We start from the raw sequence: 24,476 nt of genomic DNA, 5'->3' as shown, positions 1-24,476 counted from the left end.
CACAGACAACAGAGTATCCTGTATGTAGCTGCACAAAAGAGCCCCAGTTGATACAGTTGCAGCCTGTGTGAGCCATTAGTATTCACCTTGTCCTTTGTGTACACAGCCGCCTCTTTGTGTCTGCTCTATACACTGCACATACCATGGTTCCCTCATCCTCTCCCTCCTTGTAGTAGTCTCTCCTTGTGAGAGGTTTGTCCTTCTTCCTCCTCCTCCTCATGTTGTGCCATTGCAGCCCGTCTCCCTCCCCTCTTCTCAGTGTCTGTGTGGCGCAGCCCCGGATTCCCCCTCCTCCCTGTGTGTCCGCCAGCTCCGGTGCCTAGCAGTACCCCCCCCTTCCCCCTCTTGTTACTGCCATTATTATCTGGGGTTGGGCATCCCTTGCTCAGTCGGTGCCTGAGGGACTCATTCTACTCAGCGCACTGCGTCTCAGGGGGCAGCGCAGTCTCTGCAGGTAAGCGCAACTTTAATGTCGCACGTCCCCCAACCTGCGTCCTGCTGTGCACAGCTCACATCTTGGCCTATTTTATATTTTTTTTATTTATTTTCGCTGTTCCCTTTGCTCCACTCCGCCATCTTGCCTGCTATGCAGAGCTCTGCTTTGTAAAGTGGATCATGTCGGTGATACAACAGTGTGTAGGGAAAGCTGGCAGCAGGGACAGTCATTACACTGCTGGGGCTGCAGTGCCAGACACCATGCACAACCATACAACACAATGCCTGCAAATATACAGCTTAATACTTGTCTTACTTTATTTACTACACCATCTTATAGTAAAGTAAACCAAGATAGCACCACTAGACTTTTACATGCAAAGTCCTGTTTGCAAACAAGACTTCACATCTATATTGCAATTTTTATTTTTTTTTTGCCCAGGTTCTGTACACAGGGGGTTTTCTGCACTTAGTAAATTACATATGACTGCAGTGGTTGCATCTTTTGCATTTACACACAGCTCTTGTTATTCAGGCTGCCCAGGTCTTCTTGCATATGTTGCATTTTCATCATGACAATTATGGTGCTTTGTATTATTTTCCAAGCCTTTTGTGTCTGCAAATATTTGTCTTGATGCATTAGCAATATTTAACATTTTTGTTTATAGGATATTGGCATTGTATTGAAACAATTATCATTTAAGTAAATTTGCAGTTTTGGATAACCCTGGTTTGAAATTTCAATAATTATAAGTAGATTTTATTTTCTGTGTAACTTTGGGGCTTCAAGGATTATACATTATAGAGCACAGTTTAACTATTGGTTTACACAACCTGGATATTGTTCATGCAGAATGTGCATTTCTAGGGTAAATGAGCACAGTGCAGATTTTTTACTAGCGAACCCCTTGAATAAGGACTTTTGTGATGTCCAGTCTTGTACTGTAGATTGTAAACTAAAGAACTAGTGATTTCATCTTTTCACACCAGTTTGAAATTTGTTGTTTTGTGAAATCGAGAATATACTTGACTAGGTAGGAACAAAAAAATAACTAAATATAGATGTTGCAAGTGCAGGGATGGAAGTAATGTGGAGAAACCTTTAGAAATAGCCTAATAAAGAGTTTGAAGTCTTCTGTCCAGACACTGCTGTTTATGTATGATTTAATTTCCTCAAGAATGAGGCTGCTCGATTGCTATAACTAGTATGTGCTAACTGCAAGGCAGTAGCAAAAGAAAATATGTCTATTACATCTTGTGGGTTCTGTCATATTTTGAATGAATATGGCAAAAAGTGGAATAACCTTTATTATTAGAATTTACATTTAAGCAATGCAATACTTCTGTTGTAGACAGTGCAGCTAAAATGAATGTATTACTTCACAAATCACTATCTACTGTAAGTATCTTAGAGCCGTCAATCATAAGCAAAATGGCAAGACTGATTTTGATACTTAAACCAAATTCATCAGTCACTGTACAATGTAGTGTTCATCATAACTGACCAAATCTACTCTTGATTGGATCAGACCATCAAAACTTACAATGGAAATTGAATTATGGAATGTTTTGGTAACAAACCAAGTATTGCAAATGTTGAGAACTTAAATTTATTATTATTATTATTATTATTATTATTATTATTATTATTATGTACTTATAAAATACTTAATATTCTGCAGCCCTGCACAATATTGGGAGACTACAGTGCAAACAAATTACAAACCAATAAAAAAACCCTGAAACCCTGAAAAAAGTGGTTCAGCAAACTCTGCCAAATGAGCTTCTAAGGCCACATACCCGCTGGAGTTTAACTTGCGTGTTTTAATGCTCCAAAAAACGCTACTAAAAATTTATATTAAATGCCTTTGATATTCATTTTTTGCTTATGTTTTAGAGATCATTGCAGGTTTTAATCGTGGCTTTAAATGCAGGAAAAAATGGATCAAGTATTGTTCCAAAATACGCTACTGCAAGAGAAGGCTACACTAGTAAAAATGACAATGTATGGTAACCCTAGAAACAATGATTTCTAGTTTCAGACCTATTTAAATGTATTTTACAAATGTTAAAAGTGCATTTAAAAGCATTTATAACACAGCAGTGGATTTGAGGCTTAAAGGCTAAGTAATCATATATGACATAACTTCAGGGGGGAAAGTAGGCGATTCACTGAAAGATATATTTAGAATCAAGTAGAAGTTCCATAGGATACGGGGAAATGTCTTCAAAGAGCGGGATCAGAGCTAATAAGAGAAACAGCAGATATTAAACAACAGGAGATTAAAGTCTATCAATAATATTCTTTATTATTCCAAACGTATACCATTTATCAAGCTCATTAACAAGCTGGACATGTAATTACAAAATACATTACATGCATTCAAATAGACAGTAGATGGAAGAGTTCATTATCACGCCTGCAATAGGCAGGAAAAATAAAAATATTTTTGGGTTAAGCTAGAAGTCATTAAAAGTTATATCATCTACAATAAGATACATGGTTTAGCATTCCTTTAAAGTAAAGGCATTATATTCTAGCTAGGAGATTAAAGTAGATGCTATAAAACAAGAGACATACATATTTTAAAAGGACCCAGGCTTATTGCAGTGGTAAAGTGTCAGGACAACTGGGCAACCAGTTGGAAAGGGGGGGGGGGAGAATCTGGGATAGAGATAATTCTAGGAGGGAAGGAAATTAGATCATCATCACCATTTATTTATATAGCGCCACTAATTCTGCAGCGCTGTACAGAGAACTCACTCACATCAGTCCCTGCCCCATTGGGGCTTACAGTCTAAATTCCCTAACACACACACTAGGGTCAATTTTGTTAGCAGCCAATTAACCTACCAGTATGTTTTTGGAGTGTGGGAGGAAACCAGAGCACCCGGAGGAAACCCACGCAAACACGGGGAGAACATATAAACTCCTCACAGATAAGGCCATGGTTGGGAATTGAACTCATGACCCCAGTGCTGTAAGGCAGAAGTGCTAACCACGAGGCCACCGTGCTGCCCTGTTATATGCTGTTAGTAAAGGAATAGATAAGCGCGGGATGGTAAAATTCTGGGCAATACTTAAGTAGGTAACTCAGGGACCAGTTATCACTGATATAAGTAGGAAGGAGTATATAAAATAAATAAGGATGTTGTGTGAAGTTGTCATTATCAGCATTTGCAGGCTTCTGTAATTTATTTTAATTATGAAATCTTAAACACAGCCAGAATGACAGGAGTCCTCAGTTTCAGTGATTTCTATAGCACATTGCATTGTGACAGCAGGACAAATCCAATGGCACGTTATAGCTATTACAGAGCAATCAGTGGACATCTTCGGAGGGCATAGGTTTCTGGCATATTGGGATTCAGACGATCAACAGTATACTGAGGAAGTTTCCCAGTGACAGCTTCCTTTGTCCACAAAGCTGCATTTTATTTTGCCTGTAGTATATTTAATAAGGAAGTGCAAAGTAAAAAAGGAGAGGATGAGGCAAAATGTAAGTCTGAGAAAGTAAAACAAGGCAATGTGGGAAGAATAAACAGGATAAAATCTGATAAGAAATAACACAAAGTTTATTAAGTTTATGGGGAAATGCAAATGATTGTTGCAGATAATGAGAGACAAACCACTACAACTGAATTCTCTTAATTCTCTTACACTTCCGTTGAACTGGTAAAAACCGCTTGTCCTCATACTTCTTCATGTTACAAAATTAAGAGATGTTACAAAATGGACAGGGATACAAATACAATATTATTGCTAAAATTCTTCTCCAGAGCAAGAGATGACAAATTGTTTTGAGAATCTTGTCAATCTCAAGTAGCTTTATCTTTTTGAGATTAAGGGGGGAATTCAGTTGACCGCGTTTTTTTTTTTAACATCGTCATTTTAATGCAGTTTTCACTAATTTTGGAGCCGGTTAATTTTACACAATATTTTTTAAACGCACCTTTTTGAAACGGTTCATCTATTGAAAGAATAGGGAGGGAGGAAGGGAGAACCATTAAAAGCTATTCAATTCTTTTTTTAACGCGGCGTGGTAAACTGTCAAATCTCCAGTTTTATCTCGCCTCTCAAAAAAATAAAAACAGAAGAAAACTATTGAAATCATGTAATAATGTACAAAAAAAAGAAAAATGATGTTTCCCAGTAATGCATAACATGGAAAGGGTGTTTTTTTTTTTACAAAAAGCATGTTAAAAAAATCATAAAATGAACACAATAATCACTAATTGATATATTTATTCATGTATGTATGTACTATTATGTAAGAACTAATGTGTTTTGTCATGGTATAGATGATTCTATAGTAAAAAAAAGTAAAAAAAAATATATATTAAAAAAGTACTGTTATGTAGATATTATAAAATAGAAGGTTGTATAATGCAAAAGAAATGTATGGCAATGCTTTTTTTTTTATTGTAGATGACAAAATTAAACCATCCCCTTCACTCCCCTAAAAATTCACAAGCACCAATGATTAACGCGCTGGGGTTGCCTTACCTGTTTTAAATTGAATTGCACGATTTATTATGCGGCGTTGGCTAAAAACGGTCGCGAGTTTAAGCCTGCGTTGGTAAAAAAGATTTTTTAACCCGGCGCCAAAAAAAGAAAACATGCGATCATTTGAATTCCCCCCTAAGTTTGTATTAATTACCTCTTTGATAAAAAGGCTTCCTCGCCTTTGAGATTACTCATATTAAATAATTTCCCTTATCAATAACGTAACTTTTTGGGTACCTCCTCCATTTGTTGTATTTAGCAGTGACATAGCCGGGACCTCTGCAAATCATCGTCAGCGGTGCTCAGCGCTCTCCATAGGAAAAATCCAACACAATGGCATTAATTAATTTTCAAAGTGGAAATACCCTTGAAACTCTGCTTCTCCGCACACTTGTAGATGTTATATACTTTGCAGGAACTTAGAACTGAAGATATTTGAGCTAAACCGGTGTTTATGGGGGTTCTTGTTTCCTATGCAGAGATGGCTTCCTGTCTTTAGACAGTTTCACCACCATCACTGGCTAATTCCTGTTGGAGAGCTTTGGTTTTGGCCATGGGAAATTTAAAAGGGAGGAAGTTGCATGGAGAAGGTGGAATATGATAAAGACCCGGCCAGCCATGGCACTTACCCCATGAGTCATCATGCTCCTCTTTGCTAATATCCTCTGACCCATATATTGATCAGGCTTGTTCTTGGAGGGTGGAAAATTGTTAAGTTTGTCAAAGAAAACAGGGCTTCTCTAAACATAGAAACATAGAAATTGTCAACAGAAAATAACTTCCAAATCACTCCCATATTTTGTATATTTTCTGTGTAAAAAAAAAATAATTAGGTGTTTTGTTTTTTTCGGTGTTTTTTTAATATTTTCTAAGTCTTGACAGTATAATGTGAATGACTACATACCCTCTGTACAGCGCTGCGTAATATGATTAGTGCTATTTAGACAAACAATAATAATATGTTTGTCTTATGCATTTTTAAATTATTTTGCTTTCCATAACTGCTGGTATTGACTATTCCATGGTCCTGTTACGTTTATAAATGCTGCCTTTCGGAACTCTATTAATACTTTTCTGATATATTTAAATGTTTCTATCTTATCGTCTCTGTCCCTTCTCTCCTCTAAGCTGTACAAGTTTAAGTATTTTCTGATGCACAGTAGACCACTTTAGTAGGCCTTTTCTGAATTCTATTTTTATTGCTGTCTTTTTGGAGATATGGGGCCTGGTGCTAAGTAGGAGGAATGCTATGGGGTGTAATTTACGCTAAAAAAAGCCTCCCATAATATCAGCGTATTTGCGCCCATATTCTGAGTTTTAGGCATCTCAAGATGCATCCAGCTTTGCATCTGCCGCATATACATTATACAACCTGGTAATAAGCACAAGAAAAGTTTGTTGACTTTGTTTCTGATATAGCGAAAAACACATTTGCTATTAGGCTTGAAAAAATTGAGCAGATACAATACTCCTTCTCGTATGTGTGTGTTGGAAGGAGCAAAAAAATTTTTTTTTTTAAAGTATGCCCACAAAGTCCAATAATGTATGCACAATCACCTATCAGCTTCAAAGGTGAATTAGCAATTAACCAATCAGAAGCAGCTAATCAGTGCTGGTGACCATCAACATCATCATCATTGAGTGTTTTCATCTAGCAGTTGCAGAAGATGTGGCTCCTGACATTTGTGTATACATCTCCGTGCTGGTCTGCCTCAGCTGAATTTGTACATATAGGTGGATTTTACACTACTCAAACAGGTTTATATTCAGTTCAGCATCAGGCCCATATCCTACAGATCTGTACACAGTATTCAAGGTTATGTTTAACCAGGGACCTGTAAAGTGGTAATATAACCCCTCTATTCCTGCGACTAATATATCTCCATATACAATTAAGTATTGCACTGGCTTTTCTCACTGCTTATCTACAATGCCTTCATATCATCTGAAAGTATAACACCAAGGCCCCTTTCTTCTGTTGTTGTTGACATTACATCACCTTTCATTCTGTATTCTGTTTTTGGGGTTTTGTGCCCCACGTGCATTATTTTGCATTTTATGGGGGAAAATCAATTCCCCCTGGAATACCAGTTAAACTTATTACCGTTAATACGGTACTTTTAACACAGATTTCTGCTCGCGGCTCCCTGAGTCGGCGTTGAAATGACCATATTAACGTAATATCGGTAATAGTGCGCAGGGCGCGTTACTTTTTACAGTAATGCGCCCAATTTAATTCCCCCCTATGTATTGAATTTAAGATTCCACATTTTAGTCCATTCCTCTGTTTTCTATAAATCACTTGTTTACCTCTATCAACCCTGATACAAATCTTTGTATTATCAAAACATACCTTCCCATATAGACCACAGGTAATATCAATGATGAGTACATTAAATAAAACTGAAAACAATGAGGAAGCGCTGATAAAAAATATCACATTATTTATTCAATTCATATTACAAACAGATATAAAACCCATTCAAAGAGATTACTGCTGTCAAAATAAATATAAAATATAAATGTTTATACCAATGTCTTCCAAACCTTAATCAATCCGGATTGAATGTGCATGTAATAGATCTAGTGCTAGCATACCAAAGTATTCAAAAATAAAATAAATAAAATACTCCAGCTGATCCTCGAAGTGTAGATAATATAATATTGATATTTGCGAGGCAATAGTCTCAGATTGTCCTGTTGGAAACGTGCCAACATGAACCTTCAGTAAGGTCTAGATAACTAGTACGCATCCATAACAACTAGGCGGTATCAGTACATATTGTTCCCAGAGCAGCGTCTCATTCCTGAGTTTAAAGATCTCCACAAATGTATTAATTAGGACACCAATACGCATCCAATGTCTATGATTCCATAGTATAGTGTATGACTTATCTTAGTGGAGACTCTTGTATCCTGCCGCCCGTTGGAATGGCCATTCAATCCGAAGAGTAGGTTTGTAGTTTCCTCACACTGGACAGCTGATGATGATCAGACAGCTGATTGTGAATCCGCAAGTGATGTCGACTGACACGTTTTTCCGTCCTAATCGATGGTTTCATCAGAGGTGTATTATCAAACTCATACCTTCACGTATAGACCACATGTAATATCAATGATGAGTACATTAAATAAAACAGTTGTAACACACTGCAGAGTATGCTGACACTATACAAAAAAAGTCTTAACAATATTGCAAAGTACCAGTCTGGAAAAATGTCTAAAACATTAAAAAGCAAGGCGCCTCATAGTGTAATAATATATAGGAATTACAGAACCTATATTGAGGTAATATGCATACAGATGTAGACTTGTCAATAGCCTTGTCTAGTAGTGAGTCCTTGCGTCTTGTCAGGATATCCCTCTGGATCTCATCATACATATAGAAATATAATGCAAAAAAACAGTTATAGTGTAGTATTGTGATACCTCCCCTGGCACACCTCGTGATGTGGAGATAGATATCAACCAAGCAAAAGTAGAGCAATCGACTGATCATTCCATAATACATCACCGATCAGTGTAAAGAAAGGTGGAATAGCAACAAAAAATAAAAGGATTAGAAAGGGAGGAAACCAAAATTGCGAACTCTTCTCTTTTAGATTTTATTGTTTGTCATTTACTATTTTCAATTTAATATTTTTTCATCTAGCATGACAATATTTTTATTATTTATTATAATATAATTAGAATATTGAATTGATTGAGCAACTTTTCTCTTTATGTACTGCTGTATATGGGGGCTTACATGGGAGGTCTGCAACTGGCTTAGTTGCAGACCTGAGGTGTCACGCCATCTTCTGTCCACCTAGCTGGCGCATGAACCCCTTTTTTTTTCTGGTTGGCATATGAGTGCAGAGGGATCCTGTTGTATGTGGACTTGCAGTGAATTGTGTCTCCTCATATTTGCATATTTTGCTGTTTTAAATTTGATTAAGAAGCTTTCTTTTATTCTTTTGTAATACTCAGAATGTCAATTGGCGCTGGCTGTTATAGCAGGAACAAGCTTCATGTCACATTGATATCAGTTTGTCTTTTCAACATTATGGGAGCTATAAGCAGGACAGACTAGAAGGCAAGTGCACAGCAGATAGAATATGAGTTCTAGGAGGAGGGGGCAGTCCTCTTAAGGGGGCAATTAAGCAGGTAAGGGAAACAAGGATATAAGTCTAACTAAGCTCTCAAGTTCAGTCTCACCAAGTGTATTTAAGCACGGTTCATTACAGCTCCTATAACAATTAAGTGAGCGATTTGGGCAGCTAGTCACAATTTTGAGTAAAGGTTTGAGTTCAATTCCCGACAATGGCCTTATCTGTAAGGAGTTTGTATGTTCACCTCATGTTTGCGTGGGTTTCCTCCCACACTCCAAAAACTTACTGGTAGGTTAATTGGCTGCTAACAATTGACCCTAGTCTGTGTTTATGTCTCTGTGTGTGTGTTAGGGAATTTAGACTGAAAGCCCCAATTGGGCAGGGACTGATGTGAGTGAGTTCTCTGTACAGCGCTGTGGAATTAGTGGCGCTATATAAATTAATGATGATGATGATGAAGGTTCCACAAACATTGACATAAACAGATTTTTGGGACTGCCTGGAAGACTTTTTAATTAATATACCGTTCCACCATTGTGTGTCCTTCCACAACTTTGTTCTGTGTGTCTTTAACCAGTTTCCAACCACATACGAGTGCGGCACAATGGTGGCTGGTTAAAACTGCACTGGCATTTTAAAGTGGCAGTGGAAACCAGTGAAATGGTGATATGCACTGTAAAAAACCTCTTTGGCTTTGTATTAGTTGGGTGATGCCCCAGTAAAATTGAAGTGCATCCAGGGGTGCGGACAGGCACCAAAATCTCCAGAGGTGCACTGTGCAAAAGTGTAAATGTCACATTAAGGTCCAAACTCCTACTAATTTAATGTCACCTCTTTCATTAAATAACACTTTTGAATTTTTCTCCTACATTACTGCTGGACTTAGCCTCATCTATAGCTCACATTAATAGGGGACATCAGGGCTGTTTTTTGTTATGTGTCAATTTTGTGTGTGTGAGGCTTATTATTTCCTTGCTCGTAGTGTCCCCCAAGATGTGTTTGTCCTCCAGATTGCTACATGGAGGTGCAAAACTGTCTACATTAAAAGTTTAGGAAGTGACACAAAGTCTACCAGCTTTTACCTGGTGCAAAATTCATGTCTTTTTCCAAGTGGATATTGCTGTGCGCCCCTCCGAACGGCAAGGAATGGCCCTAATAGTGCTCCCTTTCCAGCCCTTTAACTAATTTCAATAGTCTCATTCCACAAAAAGAAATCTTATTTTTGAACGGCTCTAGTTTTTGCACCTACTCTGTACTGAATACTCTCAATCTACCCAACTCAGTGCGGCTGTAATGTGCCCAAAACCATGCACTTTGCCAGAGCTCTAGGAACACTTGTAAAACATAAATAGCACAGCACTACCAAAGAGGATTTTGCACTGTGCCCTGACCATCTCGGGCTGCTCAAATGAGGCCCACTGTATGTAAATGAGGGATGCACCTAAATCGTATGCTAATAAAGTTACATTCTTCTACATAAGGTTTCAGTTCTTATCATTATCTTATATTTAACAAAATGTTTCTTTTTCTGTCTCCAGAATTCTCTAGGAAAAGTAAACACTTAATCAGTAAAACTGGCAAAATTCAGCAGGAAGAAGCAGTTGCCACAGATCTTTCCGGCTCGGACTCATCTTGGCATATCTGCTGATGCCAAAAAAATGACCTTGCAGCCTTCAATGATCAAGCAATTAAAAAGAAAGAGGAAAAGTAATTTCAGTGTCCAGGAAACACAGACCTTGCTAACAGAAATAAAAAAGAGAAGGGATGTCATTTTTTCAAAGCAGCTCAACACCACAATTAATGAGATGAAACGCAAGGCCTGGGAAGAAATAGCCGAGTGTGTGAATGCCCTGGGCGAAGGGGAACAAAGGACAGGAACTGAAGTTAAAAGAAGATACCTTGACTGGAGGTCTCTCATTAAAAGGAAAAGTCTGAATTCAGATGTCAAACTAGGGAGTTCTGGAATGCACCTACCACTGTCTGATCTAGACTCTATCATTGATGACACGGATGAAAAACCAAGTGTGTTAACCAATGACTCCAGTTTGGATTGGAAAAATGGGACAGATATCCGAGATGCAAACGACTCAATGAACGAAATCAAAGTTGAAGAGGACGAAGAACCTCAGAGTTTTGAAGTAAGAATATTTTTTTCTGTATGACTTTTAGTTCTAAGAGTTGTCAGAAAAGCTAATTATCAATCATTTTCTACTTTGAAATAAGTGTTATAACATAGTACTGGCTCACACAGACATCCATCCTTTTCAACTATGGAGCGTTTCACTCACGCCTGTCTGAACAAACCCCCTGGTTATCAATCAGAATTTATTTTTCCATATTTTTATCCGTAATTGCATCTGTCTCTGTTTCATTTTCTGCCAAAGCACATATTGACCAAAAATATGCATTAACAAGTCCTAAGAAGGAGGTCATGTTAGAGGGACATGAGGATAGTTCTCAAACTGGTTGTAAAATAAATCTGGTTATTACGCATGGCAGAGCAGTTTGATGGTCTAGAGGGGTTTTAAATGTGTTTATGGAAGTGCCGATGCTTGGAAGCTTGTACTGTTGTATAATAAGGTGTGGTGTAAAAAGCCTTTACTTTCTGTAGTTCTATATAGTACATCATCGCAATATTGACTATATAATCAAAAATTGAGCTGGTGATATTCTAGTTTCTGTTTTGTAGAAGATGACCAATTCTGAGGTAGCATGAGCTCTTAATGTGCACCTGTTGCCATCATACAAGGGAGGCAGCCATTTTGTTCTTTAGTCTTGGTTCAGTCCCCAAAATGGCTGTCTTTGCTGTATGCCCCACAATTTGCTAGTAAAGGAATGTGTTAAATTGGGTTAACCCAAAACATGGGTGTAGGTGGCACATGCATGCCTAAAATGAATTTATTAAGAACATTGGATTGAAAAATGTGATGGGTCACATAAAATGACAAAATATAAGTCAGTTAAAGTCTCATTATAAAGTTTTAATTGTGAGGTGTTTAGACATATCACATGTCATTTACCCTTTTCTCTCTCTCTTTGATAACAGTATTTTAGAAAAAAAAAGAATACTTTTGTGTATGGCCCTTCTTTGCAGGTAGACTAATGATGAAATGAATAAATAAATAAATAAAGATGATGTTTAATTTTATTTTTACAAAGCAACCCAGTAGCTGCCTCCACTCTCACATTTAAAAAAAATAAAGTTCGGTGTATAGAATAACTTGTGGCCATATGTTTAAATGAACAGTAGTAGAAAAAATGCAATGAAAATAAATCTTATTTTTCAATACTGAAATTAAAACACAATTTTTATTTTTTTTGACCCATTTGAAGGAGTTTTGAAGGTGCATTTAAGATCTGACATCTCAAAATCACAGAATTAACGAAATTGTACGGGTTTGGATATTCCCCCAGCTCCCACACACACACTTGACGTCACCGGTCCACATGTAGCACTCTACTATGAGCTTACAGTACATTATGGCTCCTGGCTTCAGGTAAAGGTGGACCATCACAGAGCCCCCTTCTCTGCATTTGCTACATGGGTGGGAGATTGGCCAAAATTGGCAACCCTTATACGTGGTTCATTCCAGTCTCCGTGTTCTCAGAAGAAAAGTGATTGGTGTGAACAAGGATCTTAAGTATATTTGCACTTTCCATACAATGGAACTACAGTATTCTAATGTAACAAAGTCCTGAATATATACTACATCCGCTTAAGAGAATGACTGTATAGTGTTGCACAAATTAAATTCATTTGTTTTCTTTACTTTTGTTATTTACATGAACTAATGAGCATTTTGTGGGGAACGAAGTTGATGAGTTTCTGTACCATTCATCATCAGCGTTATTTTTTTTTTAAAATTGCCACTAAATGCAGCAGCGTCGTACAACTGGTATAACAAAACATACAAAAAACATATCATACATAGTAAGAGAACAAGGGCATACAAGGTGGATGGAAAAGGTGCTGATATGAGACAGAGGGTTGAGAGGGCACTGCCCATGAGAGCTTACGGTTTAGAGAGAGATGGTAATGCAGAGAGAAAGGAACTAGAGGGGCCGGATTGTAGCTGGTAGTGTGTAGAGGGAGTAGTATCAGGTTGGGCAGGATAGCCTATAATGGAGAGGAGAGTTTTGAGAGAGCGCTTGAAAGATTGTAGGTTGGGGAGAGTCTGATCAGGCAGGGTAGTGCGTTCCATATGAGACCAGCAGCACAGGAGAAGTCTTGGAGTCGAGTGAGTAAGAGATGGTAATTGGAGAGGAGGCGAGGCGCAGGTCACAGCTTTTTTACGTACTGTATGTGGAACACTTCAGATACCTACTATCATCTTTCTATTGATGCTTCACCAGGTATGGTGATCTAACAAACAGGGCAAGTTTTTTAAGGTAACTATAAAGCTAGCCCTAAACTACTTGTCCAAAATACAGTCCATTACACTTACATATGTAAACCGTCTATCAGACAAGAAAGCTACATTGACCTCTTCTGACATTACAGGGTCCTAGCTGGAAAAAGAGAATGTCACATCCTTGCTTGGGAATCCAGTTCAACTCCCGTCAAAATAGAATTGTGTATAATCAGACGCCTAGTGAAGAGAAGGTATGTGACCCTTAATGTTAGAGAGATCAATGTGATCTACCACACCATCACAAAAGACCAGCACAGACCAAAGTGTTTACCTGTATTGTACTGTGAAACATCTTATATGCAAATCTGCAGCATTAAGGAAAAGTCAATTAGGAGCCAACATTGTACTACAGCCAGAATATTTAGTGGCCCCTGGATCAACCTTGTGTCAGCTCTTTAGTCACAGATAACCATCCCTGATCCACTAGCTTGTAATACCCTGGCAATACACATCCTTTTGTTTATGCAGATTTTCTTCCATAATTACATCTGGATGCTGAAGAGCATCCAGACAATGATTTAGCTCTATTATACTTTCTTTTATGAAAAATGAGAGTTCAAATAGTACATTGAAAATGTTCTGTCGTTAGGAGTATAGGAATTATTATTAGTGTGTTATGGAAGTGAAGATACTCTTCAGACCGTCTGCAATGGACAAGTAAAAGGGCAACATCTTTCGAAATCGTATGCCTGCAGTAGAATACTTGGGAGTTGACTGATCACAAGTCCTAGGGCTAGATTTACTAAGCTGCGGGTTTGAAAAAGTGGGGATGTTGCCTATAGCAACCAATCAGATTCTAGCTTTCATTTTGTAGAAGGTACTAAATAAATGAAAGCTAGAATCTGATTGGTTGCTATAGGCAACATCCCCACTTTTGCAAACCCGCAGCTTAGTAAATCTAGCCCCTAGTTACTTGTGGTGAAATTTATTTAATTAGGGGAGGGCAGAGCAGGTCATGCAGACGTTTGGAGACCACAGAAGTGGCACTTTGGGGACAATGTCCTATAAAACAGCCATAATGACAGCACTACAGTGGCATACAACAGGGCAGTAACTCTCATAGATATATAGGGACTATAACTTAAGAATAATATTTGCTTAATTCTGTCTATAGGAAGGAAATGTTTATGTTCTGCGCATGCTATGAGTAAATTAACCTTATTGTGTCTTCCACAATATATGGACCTGGCCACGATCCCTCCCACAAAAATGTCATATTGAATCTCAATGATATTACGCATAATCCTTGCTACAAGTCCACACCCCTAAATAAGTGTATTGTGAGAAGATTTCCACCTCAATAAGATTGACAGGTGGGCGCTGAGAGGAAATCTATGGAAAAATGTACCCCCTACTGTAAATGATAAGGATATTATGAGTCACCATTGAGTTTCATTATCATATAAGCTCACAGATCTACGAGGTAGCTTCTAACATTGGTAATAGTTTACAGTAAGTTGTACATTATTCTTTATAATACACAAGTTTTCCTAATGATCACTGAAATTAAGCCACCAGAACTCATGGATTATTAGCAATGACACCAGAACTCACCATTTTTATAGATCTTATTTATAGGATTTTATACATATGTTATCATCACTTGTGTAGCGTTAGTGGAGTATGGGGAACAGAGGTCAACCAATGGCAAGACTACTGAATGGTGCTGAGCTTTGTAAGCAGACTTACTAGCACCATCAAAGAAACTAGACAATGTTTTCAAATGCATCCCTTAATTTGGCAGCAGATAAATACAGGAAAATAAAGAAAGAGAGAAAACAAATATTGGGTCAGAGTCCTTTAAGAACAATTTGTAGATATTAAACAAATTAGTTGTTGCTACTTGGCTCAGCCATCTGTCTAGTCTTGTCATGTACTAAGACCATGATGACTAAGTCCCTGAGTGGCATTAAACAGGCCAAAATTTAAAAGGATACTAATATCAAAAATGTTATGTGCTCAATTATGCCTAAATCATTGTTTCATGTTAGGAGATAAAGAGATTGGGGAGAAACAAAAGCAAGTAATAGAACTGTACTGAATCATGAGCCTTGCAGGCAATATAATCTAGGTATCCTACAACAAGAACACTTTTATACATTCATCAAATTAGACAAATACAAAGGGAAAATTCTACATATAAAGTCCCTTTAAATATATTCCTGAGAGACAAATCTTTCAAAATATGCAAAATACTGAAAATAGCATAGGCCTTTTGTCTTTAAGAAATATTTCTTATTCCTGACCTACTAGGTAGGAGCAGTTTTGCACTAAAAGGTTATTGAAAGACATCAGCAGGAAGTCATTCTACACAGTAAAAAGCAAATGAAACAAACTATATAAAGTCAATGAGGAACAGCTGTGATGTTTCAGTCGTCACTTTCAGCATCTGCCAAGGTAACAAATGAGAATTATTACTTTGTGGTAATTGTAATAGTTGATTTATAAGGATGTTACATACAGTGGTTTACAGATCTAAAGTGCGATGGTACCATAAATTTTTATCTATTGCAATAAACTGTTAACTCATATCACAATAGTAATTTATTGTAATCGATAACAATTTATGGAAACACCACACTTTGAATTTTATTTAGAAGTAAAATTGTCCTTTGGATGAAAAGGCTAAATCCACTTACCGAAAAATGATAGAATGAGCCACATATGTACAAGTGCGCCCCTGTAGGACTCGTCATTTACAGCAATACTACCATATGAAGAGTCTCTTATAGGAAGCTGCTTAAATGACACCATGTCAAATAATGAATACAAAGTTTTCAGGGAAGGGTAGGGCCAGGGTGGTATTGTGTGTGCAGAATACTGACGTTGGCAAGCGGTTAAGCGATAGAAAGGCGTAAAGGGGTGGGGTTTAATTTTATATTTGTGGATTATAAGAGGTGTGGTTTGTCTTATGTACCAGAGAGTCCGATGGTCCAAAAATAGGATATATATATATTCCCCGAAAATAAGACCTACCCTGAAAATAAGCCCTAGCATGATATTTCATAGGGCTAGTAATATAAGCCCTACCCCAAAAATAAGCAAATAAGCCCTAGTTCGTCAGCCTCGGGGGCGTGGGCAAGCCTGCATAGCAGGGGGGGCATTTTCAACTGTGTCATGCAGGAGAATAGAGGGGCCTCGTGATTGCCGTGGTTTTGCGCAAAATGCAGAAAAACTACAGAAAAACCACATTGCCTGTTCAAGGACCTTTGTCATGTGACTATGATGTCACCAAAGGTCCTGCAGGTCTAATTACACAGCTTAACACAGTGGAGGAGGAGCCCTACCTGTGGTAACAGGGGGAACAGGGGGGGGGGTTCTATGAGGAAGGGGGGGAGCATGGAGATCAGTGATCAGCACTCTCTATGTGAGAACGGAGGGGACCATCATCAGTAGTCTATATGTGTACCTGCAGTCCCCAGAGAATAATAAGACATCCCCTAAAAATAAGCCCTAATGCTTCTTTTGGGGCAAAAATTAATATAAATATATTATTTTATATAAATAAGCTTTAAATAACTGAGGTGTCACTTAGGTTGATCATATATTTATGCATATTCTTTTAAGGTGAACATTCTTAGTATTAGTAGTATTATGGGGAAATAAAAGGATAATTCCAGTTTTGTAGAAGGTGCCTCCTCTTGGACCCTCTTTCATGCACTCTGGGGCTCTGAGGACACAAGATGAAATTGGCCAGCCTAGCTTACCCCCTTCCTCTTCTCACCGCATCACTACACTGCAGCATAATACAACCTATGTTCATGCGTACCATGCTAATCCACTCTTTGTCTTCATACATATATTTTTATTTCATGTCACATAATTAAAATATATATATATGTAATCACAAACCAAAAGTACAACCTGAAATTATATTACAAGACATCTGTGTTAATAAGATATGTAAATATTCCCATACCACGGCAGGCTCTAAAATCCATGGCATTGTATTAACATTTGCTATGCGGCTGTGAATGTTATTGCTCCTCTACTCTTCTTTGTTAGATGTCATAGGAGAATCAGGGAATCCCTGTAATGACTTTTATTTGATTGTAAGTCTGCCCTATACTGGAAAAATAGTCTCCTCACGTGATCACAACTTTAGCTCGTATATATTCTGGTAAGGTCCAGAAATTCCTACATACATATCTGTTACACTAGTAGTTATTTTGGGCCTGATTCATTAAGGAGCTTAACTTAAGAAACTTCTTATTTCAGTCTCCTGGACAAAACCATGTTACAATGCAAGGGATGCAAATTAGTATTCTGTTTTGCACATAAGTTAAATACTGACTGTTTTCTCATTTAGCACACAAATATCAACTTTATATTTCAGTGTACAAATAAGCTATCAAGTATTTGTGTGCTACATGAAAAAACAGTCAGTATTTAACTTATGTGCAAAACAGAATACTAATTTGCACTCCTTGCATTGTAACATGGTTTTTTTTGTCCAGGAGACTGAAATAAGAAGTTTCTTAAGTTAAGATCCTTAATGAATCAGGCCCTTTGTCTTTGTTAAGTTGCATTTAAAGTTTAGTTACACCCAAAAGTAGAAAACTTAGTTGAGATATGTTGAATGAGACAATGTATTTTACCCACAATCCTCCAATCTGGTGAGTTCAAGTCTATAATGGTGTGAGCAGGAGAAAGGAGCAGACTTTTTATAAACTGTTAGCTGCATTCTTAATGCTCCTGTGAGCTTCCCATTAGGATGACTTACCGCTAAGAGTTAAAAAAGAAAAGCCCATCCCCAGCAAGGGAGAGGGTCTCCCGCTCAGTCCTTGAGAGTTGTCTCTGAACCAGCCAGATTGGGGGAGCACGGATTCAAGACTATTATTTATTTAACATATCTCATATAACAACATCCAAAACTTAATTAATTGTTTTGAATTACATTTTTTTTGTAGAGTTTAATGGTCCTCTAATTTAGACTACTTAAACCTGGCAAATTATTTTAGAAAACCAAACATACACTTATTAATGTTATCTTTACGGTCTGTTACTTAAAATGGTCTATTTAATTAACATACCTTGGATGATGGCTAACCTGCAAACTATTTTACATATATCCGCAGGTGTTGATTGCTGTTAAAGTTAAATAATTTTATGGTTTTGTTGTTGTTGTGTTTTTAGTTTGAAATGGAAGAAGATGAAATGTTGTCAACTGTCCTACCTGACTCTAGAGAAGATAACGACCTACCTGAGGAATTTCCCCGAATTGAGGAGTTTGGAACCCTAAGTTCTTTAGCCAGAATCCCGTACAAGGATTCTCACCTGCTAGTAACACTAGAGAAGCAGAAACTGGAGATGGAAAGACAGCGTTTAAACATCGAAGCCGAGAGGCTTCAGGTAGAGAAAGAGAGACTGCAGATTGAAAGAGAGCGCTTGCGGCACCTGGACATGGAGCACGAGAGATTGCAGCTTGAAAAAGAGCGTTTGCAAATTGAAAGAGAAAAGTTGAGGTTGCAAGTCATGCACGCGGAGAAGGCCAACATGGAAAACGATTTTGCACCAGCAGAAAAGACTGTTTTGCAGCCCTTGGACATAGAAGCTGAAAAGTTAAAACTGGAAAGAGAACATCTGCAGTTAGAAAAGGAAAGGCTCCAGCTCTTAAAATTTGAGTCCGAGAAGCTTCACATAGAGAAGGAACGTCTGCAAGTCGAAAAAGAACGTCTAAGAATTCAAAGAGAAGGACACTTACAATAGAAGTCAAACACACGATACAGTTACATTAGTTTTATAGTGACTTTGGTCTAGCATTGTCTTTGTTGCTTAGTCCGTAGACTTTGATCTCTCTTCTGTAGACCGACCGGGCCTTATGTAGGTATGTTCCTCTGCTGTTCTTGGCAGGCAGGTCAGCGTGCAGCCAAACGGTGATCCTATACACTTTGATGTGCCTGCATAATAACAGTGTGTGAGGCTATGTGCACAGTTAGACATCTAACACTAGTATTTTAGTGCTAGCAAAACCAAGATTTAGAACCTAGTTTTGAGGAACCTAGTACATGTTGTAATATGTTCTATCTGGCCTTGCATCTATTTGCCATTTTTTTCTAACTTCAATGTGATGTTTTTACTTGTTAAAGTGCTATCCATTACTATTTAGATGGAACGTGACTGGCAAAAGTCACGAGCAAAAAATAAAACATTATCTTGGGTTAAAAGGTGAGAGATACATTGGTGCTTGAAAAGAAAAAAATATGTTTGTGAGAACATTAAACTCAGTCATCAAACAGCATCACTGAACAAAATGTATTATTTTTCTGTACAATATTTTTATATCACTATTACATATTTTTTATGTTAATTAAAACTTTGAAAATAGATTTGCTTGTTCTTTGGTGCTTTTTGAGAACATATTGAATATGAACTGAACCTCGACTAAATGGTTCTGTTTCCACCATAATATCTAACAGTATTCCCTCACTGAAATTCAAGCTGTGTTATAGTGGATATAAAATCTACACACCCTGAAATTGCAGGTGTTTGGGACCTTTGTCCAACTTTAGTGTGAATTTGCAACCAACAAATTACAAGGGAAAAGCAATTTTTAGGAAACAGAACGGAAATGACAAACCCTACAATTCTCCGGTGTGCACACACTAAACTATTATTTTGTGGAACCACCGTTTGCTTTTATTAGTAGTGAGTTTTTCTGAGTAAATCAACTTTGCAATTCTATCCCACTCTTCATGCAAAAAAGGTTCAAGGTCCATCAAAGTGCGAAGCGATCTTCTGTGCACAGCCCTTTTCAAGGTCATTCCACGAATTTCAGGATTTGAAGTCTGGGTTCTAACTGGGCATTCAAGGCTTTGATCTTCTTTTGATGAAGCCATACCTTGGTAGAATTGGACATGTGCTTTGTATAGTTATGTTGAAAGGTAAAATTACTTTTCATCTTTATGACAGAGGCCAGCAGGTTGTGTGCCAAAATATGTGATGTTCAGAGCTATTTACTATGTCCTCCACCCTGACTAGAGCCCCTGTCCCAGCTGAAGAGAATCAGCCCCAAAGCAGGATGCTTTTACTACAATGCTTCACAATGGGTGTGGTGTTCTGTGGGCAATATTTTATCTTTTAGAATTAAGGCCGGAAAGTTCATCCTTGGTTTCATCAGACCATAAGACATTTCCCACATGGTTTGTGGTGATTGACATGTGCAGAATGTGGAAGATCGTTGTCACCTGCAGGGAGTGACCAGTTCTTGCCAGAAGTTCCTGCAGCACCTTTAATGTTGCCGTAGACTTCTCGGTAGCCTTCCTTGTCCTGTAATCAGCTTTAGAGGAATGTCCTGATCTTGGCAATGTCCCTGTTGGCCATAATTTCTCCACTTATTCATCAGTCTTCCATGGTACATGTAATGTCTTTGAAACTATTTAATGCCCCTCTCCTTATTGGTACGTTTCAAGAATTCGATCTTATAGATGTTTTGAAACGTCCTTGCGTACCATGGCTGTGCCAGTAGGGTGTAACCAAGTAAACTGCAAGGAAATCCTACAGGAATAGCTGAGCTTTATTTGGTGTAAATCACAATACCTTTCATTGAACATGATTTAAGTGATTGATTATCTCTGAACACAGCTAAATCCCCATAATGAAAGGATGTGCACACTTCTACAACCTGGATATTTTTATTGTATTTGTTTTTGTATTTATTTTCTTTTTCCTAAAAAAAATTTATATTTGTTTTTCACTAGCATTTTGTTGGTTGCAAGGTCACAATAAAAAAGGAAAAAGGTCTGACCTGAGTTATCTTGATTTCGTCACAAAAAAACTGCGATTTCAGTAAAGATGTGTAGACTTTTTATAGCCACTGTAGATTCTTCAGATTGGCCGCTGATTGTTAGCATACTTGGCTACCTACGTTTGCATTGTCAGTTACCGCAAGAAGTCTCTGAAACATTTTGCATCATTACAGTACAATTTTACCTAAAACTTAAAATTAAGTTGTACCTTCGGTGCTTCCCCACTGTAACAGGATATCACAGTGACATCACCTTGTGACATCAACAGGGATTTCTTCCAAGTTGACAACTCTTGTCCCAGGTTGCTGAACCACGTATCCGACCATAAGCATTTACATACATTTCTAGGATTGCTCTGAAAATGTAAAAGTGACCAGGGTAAAAGTGATGTAAAGGTATATTTTTGTACTGGTTTCCTTAGCTAATGAACATAAAATAAAAAGCTGTCTGTTTCAATATGTTATCAAAGCAAACCCATGTATGGTGAGACTGAAATGAAAATAGACTTGGTTATAGAGGTGCAAAAGCTACTAGTATTGAAGGGGTTAAATAATATGTTATGTTCTCTGCAGCGTTTGGGGGAACCTGCAAATTTCGTTTTCACCAAAATTAAAGTAGAACCATAAATGTTTATTCTGTCTTAGTGAACTCCACAGAGAACTAAATGCTGGGGTATTACACCTTTACATTTTCATACATTTTAGGTATAATTATTACTACTGCTTTCTTGGAAAACAAAAATAATATATATATTACACTTACCTTTCAGTGACTGGTAGTTTCTTTGGTAATCAAAATAATGTTAAGCCCATTGCATGCTCCCCTTTACAGTAGGGCTGAGCATGTGCATTTTTACTCCACAAGTTAAAAGCACCAAGAGTGGGGATAGTTTAAGAAGACAATATGACTCCGTGTCCTGGAGGGGGGCGATACTGGCAAAATCAGGCAACACCAGAGAAAGCAGAAAAGTGCAAAATAAAATATTTACATTTTGTTTTGTTTAATGCTTAATGTTCCTTTACAGGGAGTATATAAAACAATACCTCTAGCTAAATGGGGGCAAAAGACAAATCTAAAATGGTCTTACTGGAATAAACTGTGCAAGTTTTTCTTGATGAGAGACAATTGCAAATATATAATGTATAATAAGATAATTAAAATAATAATAATCCATTTAGGCAGCCACATTTTTCAAGTGACTTTCTTCCACTGTTTTGTTTTTTAATGCACTAAATGTACTGTAGACACACCACGCTGTACAATGTTAAGTATTATCGAACTGATAGAGCGAATGCAACATCTATATTTGTTCAATCAAAAATTCACTAAAAATGTTTCCTTTTTTGTTAAGAACCCCCTAATCCCAAATAGTATAACAGCGGGTTTCTCTTGTCCCAGGACCCTTAGAGTACTTGCTTACTCACCCCCACCTTGGCTGGTTAATGGTCAGTTCTCCAGGGAATCGTCAACCTAGTCCACTTGAATGAATCCAGCGAGATAAGCAAATGTATAGAGAATGCTGATTGGCTGGCTATTGTCCACTTGCAGTGCTTTCTGTATTCATTCATCGTTCTTCATGGTGTTTATCCCCAGAGAACTGACCATCAACCAGCCAAGGGGGAGTGACTACGCTGGAACTGAAGGGTTTCTGGACATGGAAGACCCTAGAATACTAGTTGGGGGGATGAGTGTTGTTTTACTAAAAGAAAATTGAAATGAAAACAGCATTGATAAAAACAATGCCTTACAATGTCAGAATAGCAGAGTTGCAGTATATATTCCAGATGGGATTAGGAGTAATGATAGCACTTACACGTTGTGGGGTTTATTTAGCAATAGTCCGGTATACACAAATGTGCTGTAAGTGATAGCAGCCAGTAAATTGGAAGATACATATGATGGTTTGCTGTGGGTTACAGCACTTTTATGCACATTGGAGTCCATTTCTAAATAAATCCTTTTGTATGTGGGAACATGTTCATCTGGTACTAGGGTTTCTTATAGAAATGTTGTACAATTACAGGTACATGTACATAAATTATTGGTGTGCAACTTCACTGAGCAGTTGGCCTCAATTTTAATTACTTTAGTTTAGGTTTTTATTTTGTTTTAGAGTATTTTATTATTAATATAAGACTGTTTGGAAAGCTAGATAGATTAAACAGTGATTTAACAGTGAATATCTTAACTGGCTAAACCTTATAAAACAATGTGCTTTGTTTGTTGCTAAATAGATAATCATGTTAGCCAAAACATGCTACCATAATATGTGTTTTTCATTCAGTAATAACCAATAAGCTGATAAGGGTTCAGTATTCCATGTGATTAAATATATATATATATATATATATATATATATATATATATATATATGAACACTAAACCTTACAAGTTGTGAATTTGTAGAGTTATTATACCTTTCTAAGCTGTGAATGTATCCTCATCTGTAGAATAATATGCAGTACAATAGTTAGAACCATGGAATGTTCTGTAATGATGTGCGCCTTTTCTGTTTAGAAATAAAGAATAAAAATAACACATGCCTGAACAGTATTGTCAGTGAATTTCAATGAAGACATTTTGCGCAGTGCTATACATTGAGGAGAACTTATTGCATACAATAGCTAGAAACAGAATGCCTGTGGAATTTCCACATTTGTGCTCACAGACATACAATATTTATGCAGTTTATTAAATCTCTCCTTCCAAATATGCATGCCATCCCGGTCACTACTCCCCTGGTTGTGCCGGAGCTGAGGCTGTTTTGACGGCAAAATATAGGAGTAACTCTTAGATGGAGGTAGAGGTAACCATTAAAGGTTGCAGTGAAACCTAGGAGTGTACTGAACCCAGTGGTGGATCCAGGGGGGGGGGGCGATCGGGGCATTCGCCCCCCCCTAGCAGCACAAAGCTAGGTCCCAGCCGCCGATTAAAATGGAAGGGGCGGGGCTAAGCGCGAGTGGGGGGCGGGGCTAAATGTGGGCCAGCCAATCAGAGTGGTCCCAGCCGGCGACCACAACGGGAGGGGGTGGGGCCAATCTCGGGCGGAAGGCGGGGTTAACGCAGACCAGCCAATCAGAGCAAAGGAGGGGCGTGATTATGCAAAATCGCCCCCCCTAAACATAAAGTCTAGATCCGCCCCTGACTGAACCCATAATGTCCACTGTGAATTTGTGAATTTTCCAAGAAACAGTTGGAAAATTCAAATCAAGAGTTTGAGCATCCAGCATTTTGTATGTACTGTTGCACAGTCTTCTAACACACACGAAATTGAATGGACCAG

General features: G+C 37.8%; 1 protein-coding gene across 2 annotated transcripts; it reads left to right on the top strand.

Moving 5' to 3' along the window:
• The first annotated feature begins 61 nt into the window (after positions 1–61).
• MSANTD4 (Myb/SANT DNA binding domain containing 4 with coiled-coils) lies at positions 62–23,741 on the top strand. Of its 2 annotated transcripts, XM_075198812.1 has the most exons (4): positions 64–454; positions 10,572–11,171; positions 13,535–13,636; positions 18,582–23,741. In XM_075198812.1, the coding sequence occupies exons 2-4, from the start codon at positions 10,692–10,694 to the stop codon at positions 19,152–19,154; spliced, it is 1,155 nt and encodes a 384-aa protein (XP_075054913.1). In that variant the 5' UTR covers positions 64–454; positions 10,572–10,691; the 3' UTR covers positions 19,155–23,741. The 2 variants fall into 2 exon arrangements, with proteins under 2 accessions (XP_075054914.1, XP_075054913.1); XM_075198813.1 differs by lacking the exon at positions 13,535–13,636 and having other exon boundaries at positions 62–454.
• The last annotated feature ends 735 nt before the right edge of the window (positions 23,742–24,476 follow it).

Source organism: Mixophyes fleayi, chromosome 2, assembly GCF_038048845.1.
Source record: "Mixophyes fleayi isolate aMixFle1 chromosome 2, aMixFle1.hap1, whole genome shotgun sequence".
Classification (NCBI taxonomy): Eukaryota; Metazoa; Chordata; class Amphibia; order Anura; family Limnodynastidae; genus Mixophyes; species Mixophyes fleayi.
This window is presented reverse-complemented; position numbering and strand designations above follow the sequence as displayed.

Coding starts and splice junctions, on each gene's coding strand:
- MSANTD4 (XM_075198812.1), top strand. CDS start 10,692: ATGACCTTGCAGCCTTCAATGATCAAGCAATTAAAAAGAAAGAGGAAA. Junction 11,172..13,534: donor AAGAACCTCAGAGTTTTGAA/GTAAGAATATTT, acceptor CTGACATTACAG/GGTCCTAGCTGGAAAAAGAG. Junction 13,637..18,581: donor AGACGCCTAGTGAAGAGAAG/GTATGTGACCCT, acceptor TTGTGTTTTTAG/TTTGAAATGGAAGAAGATGA.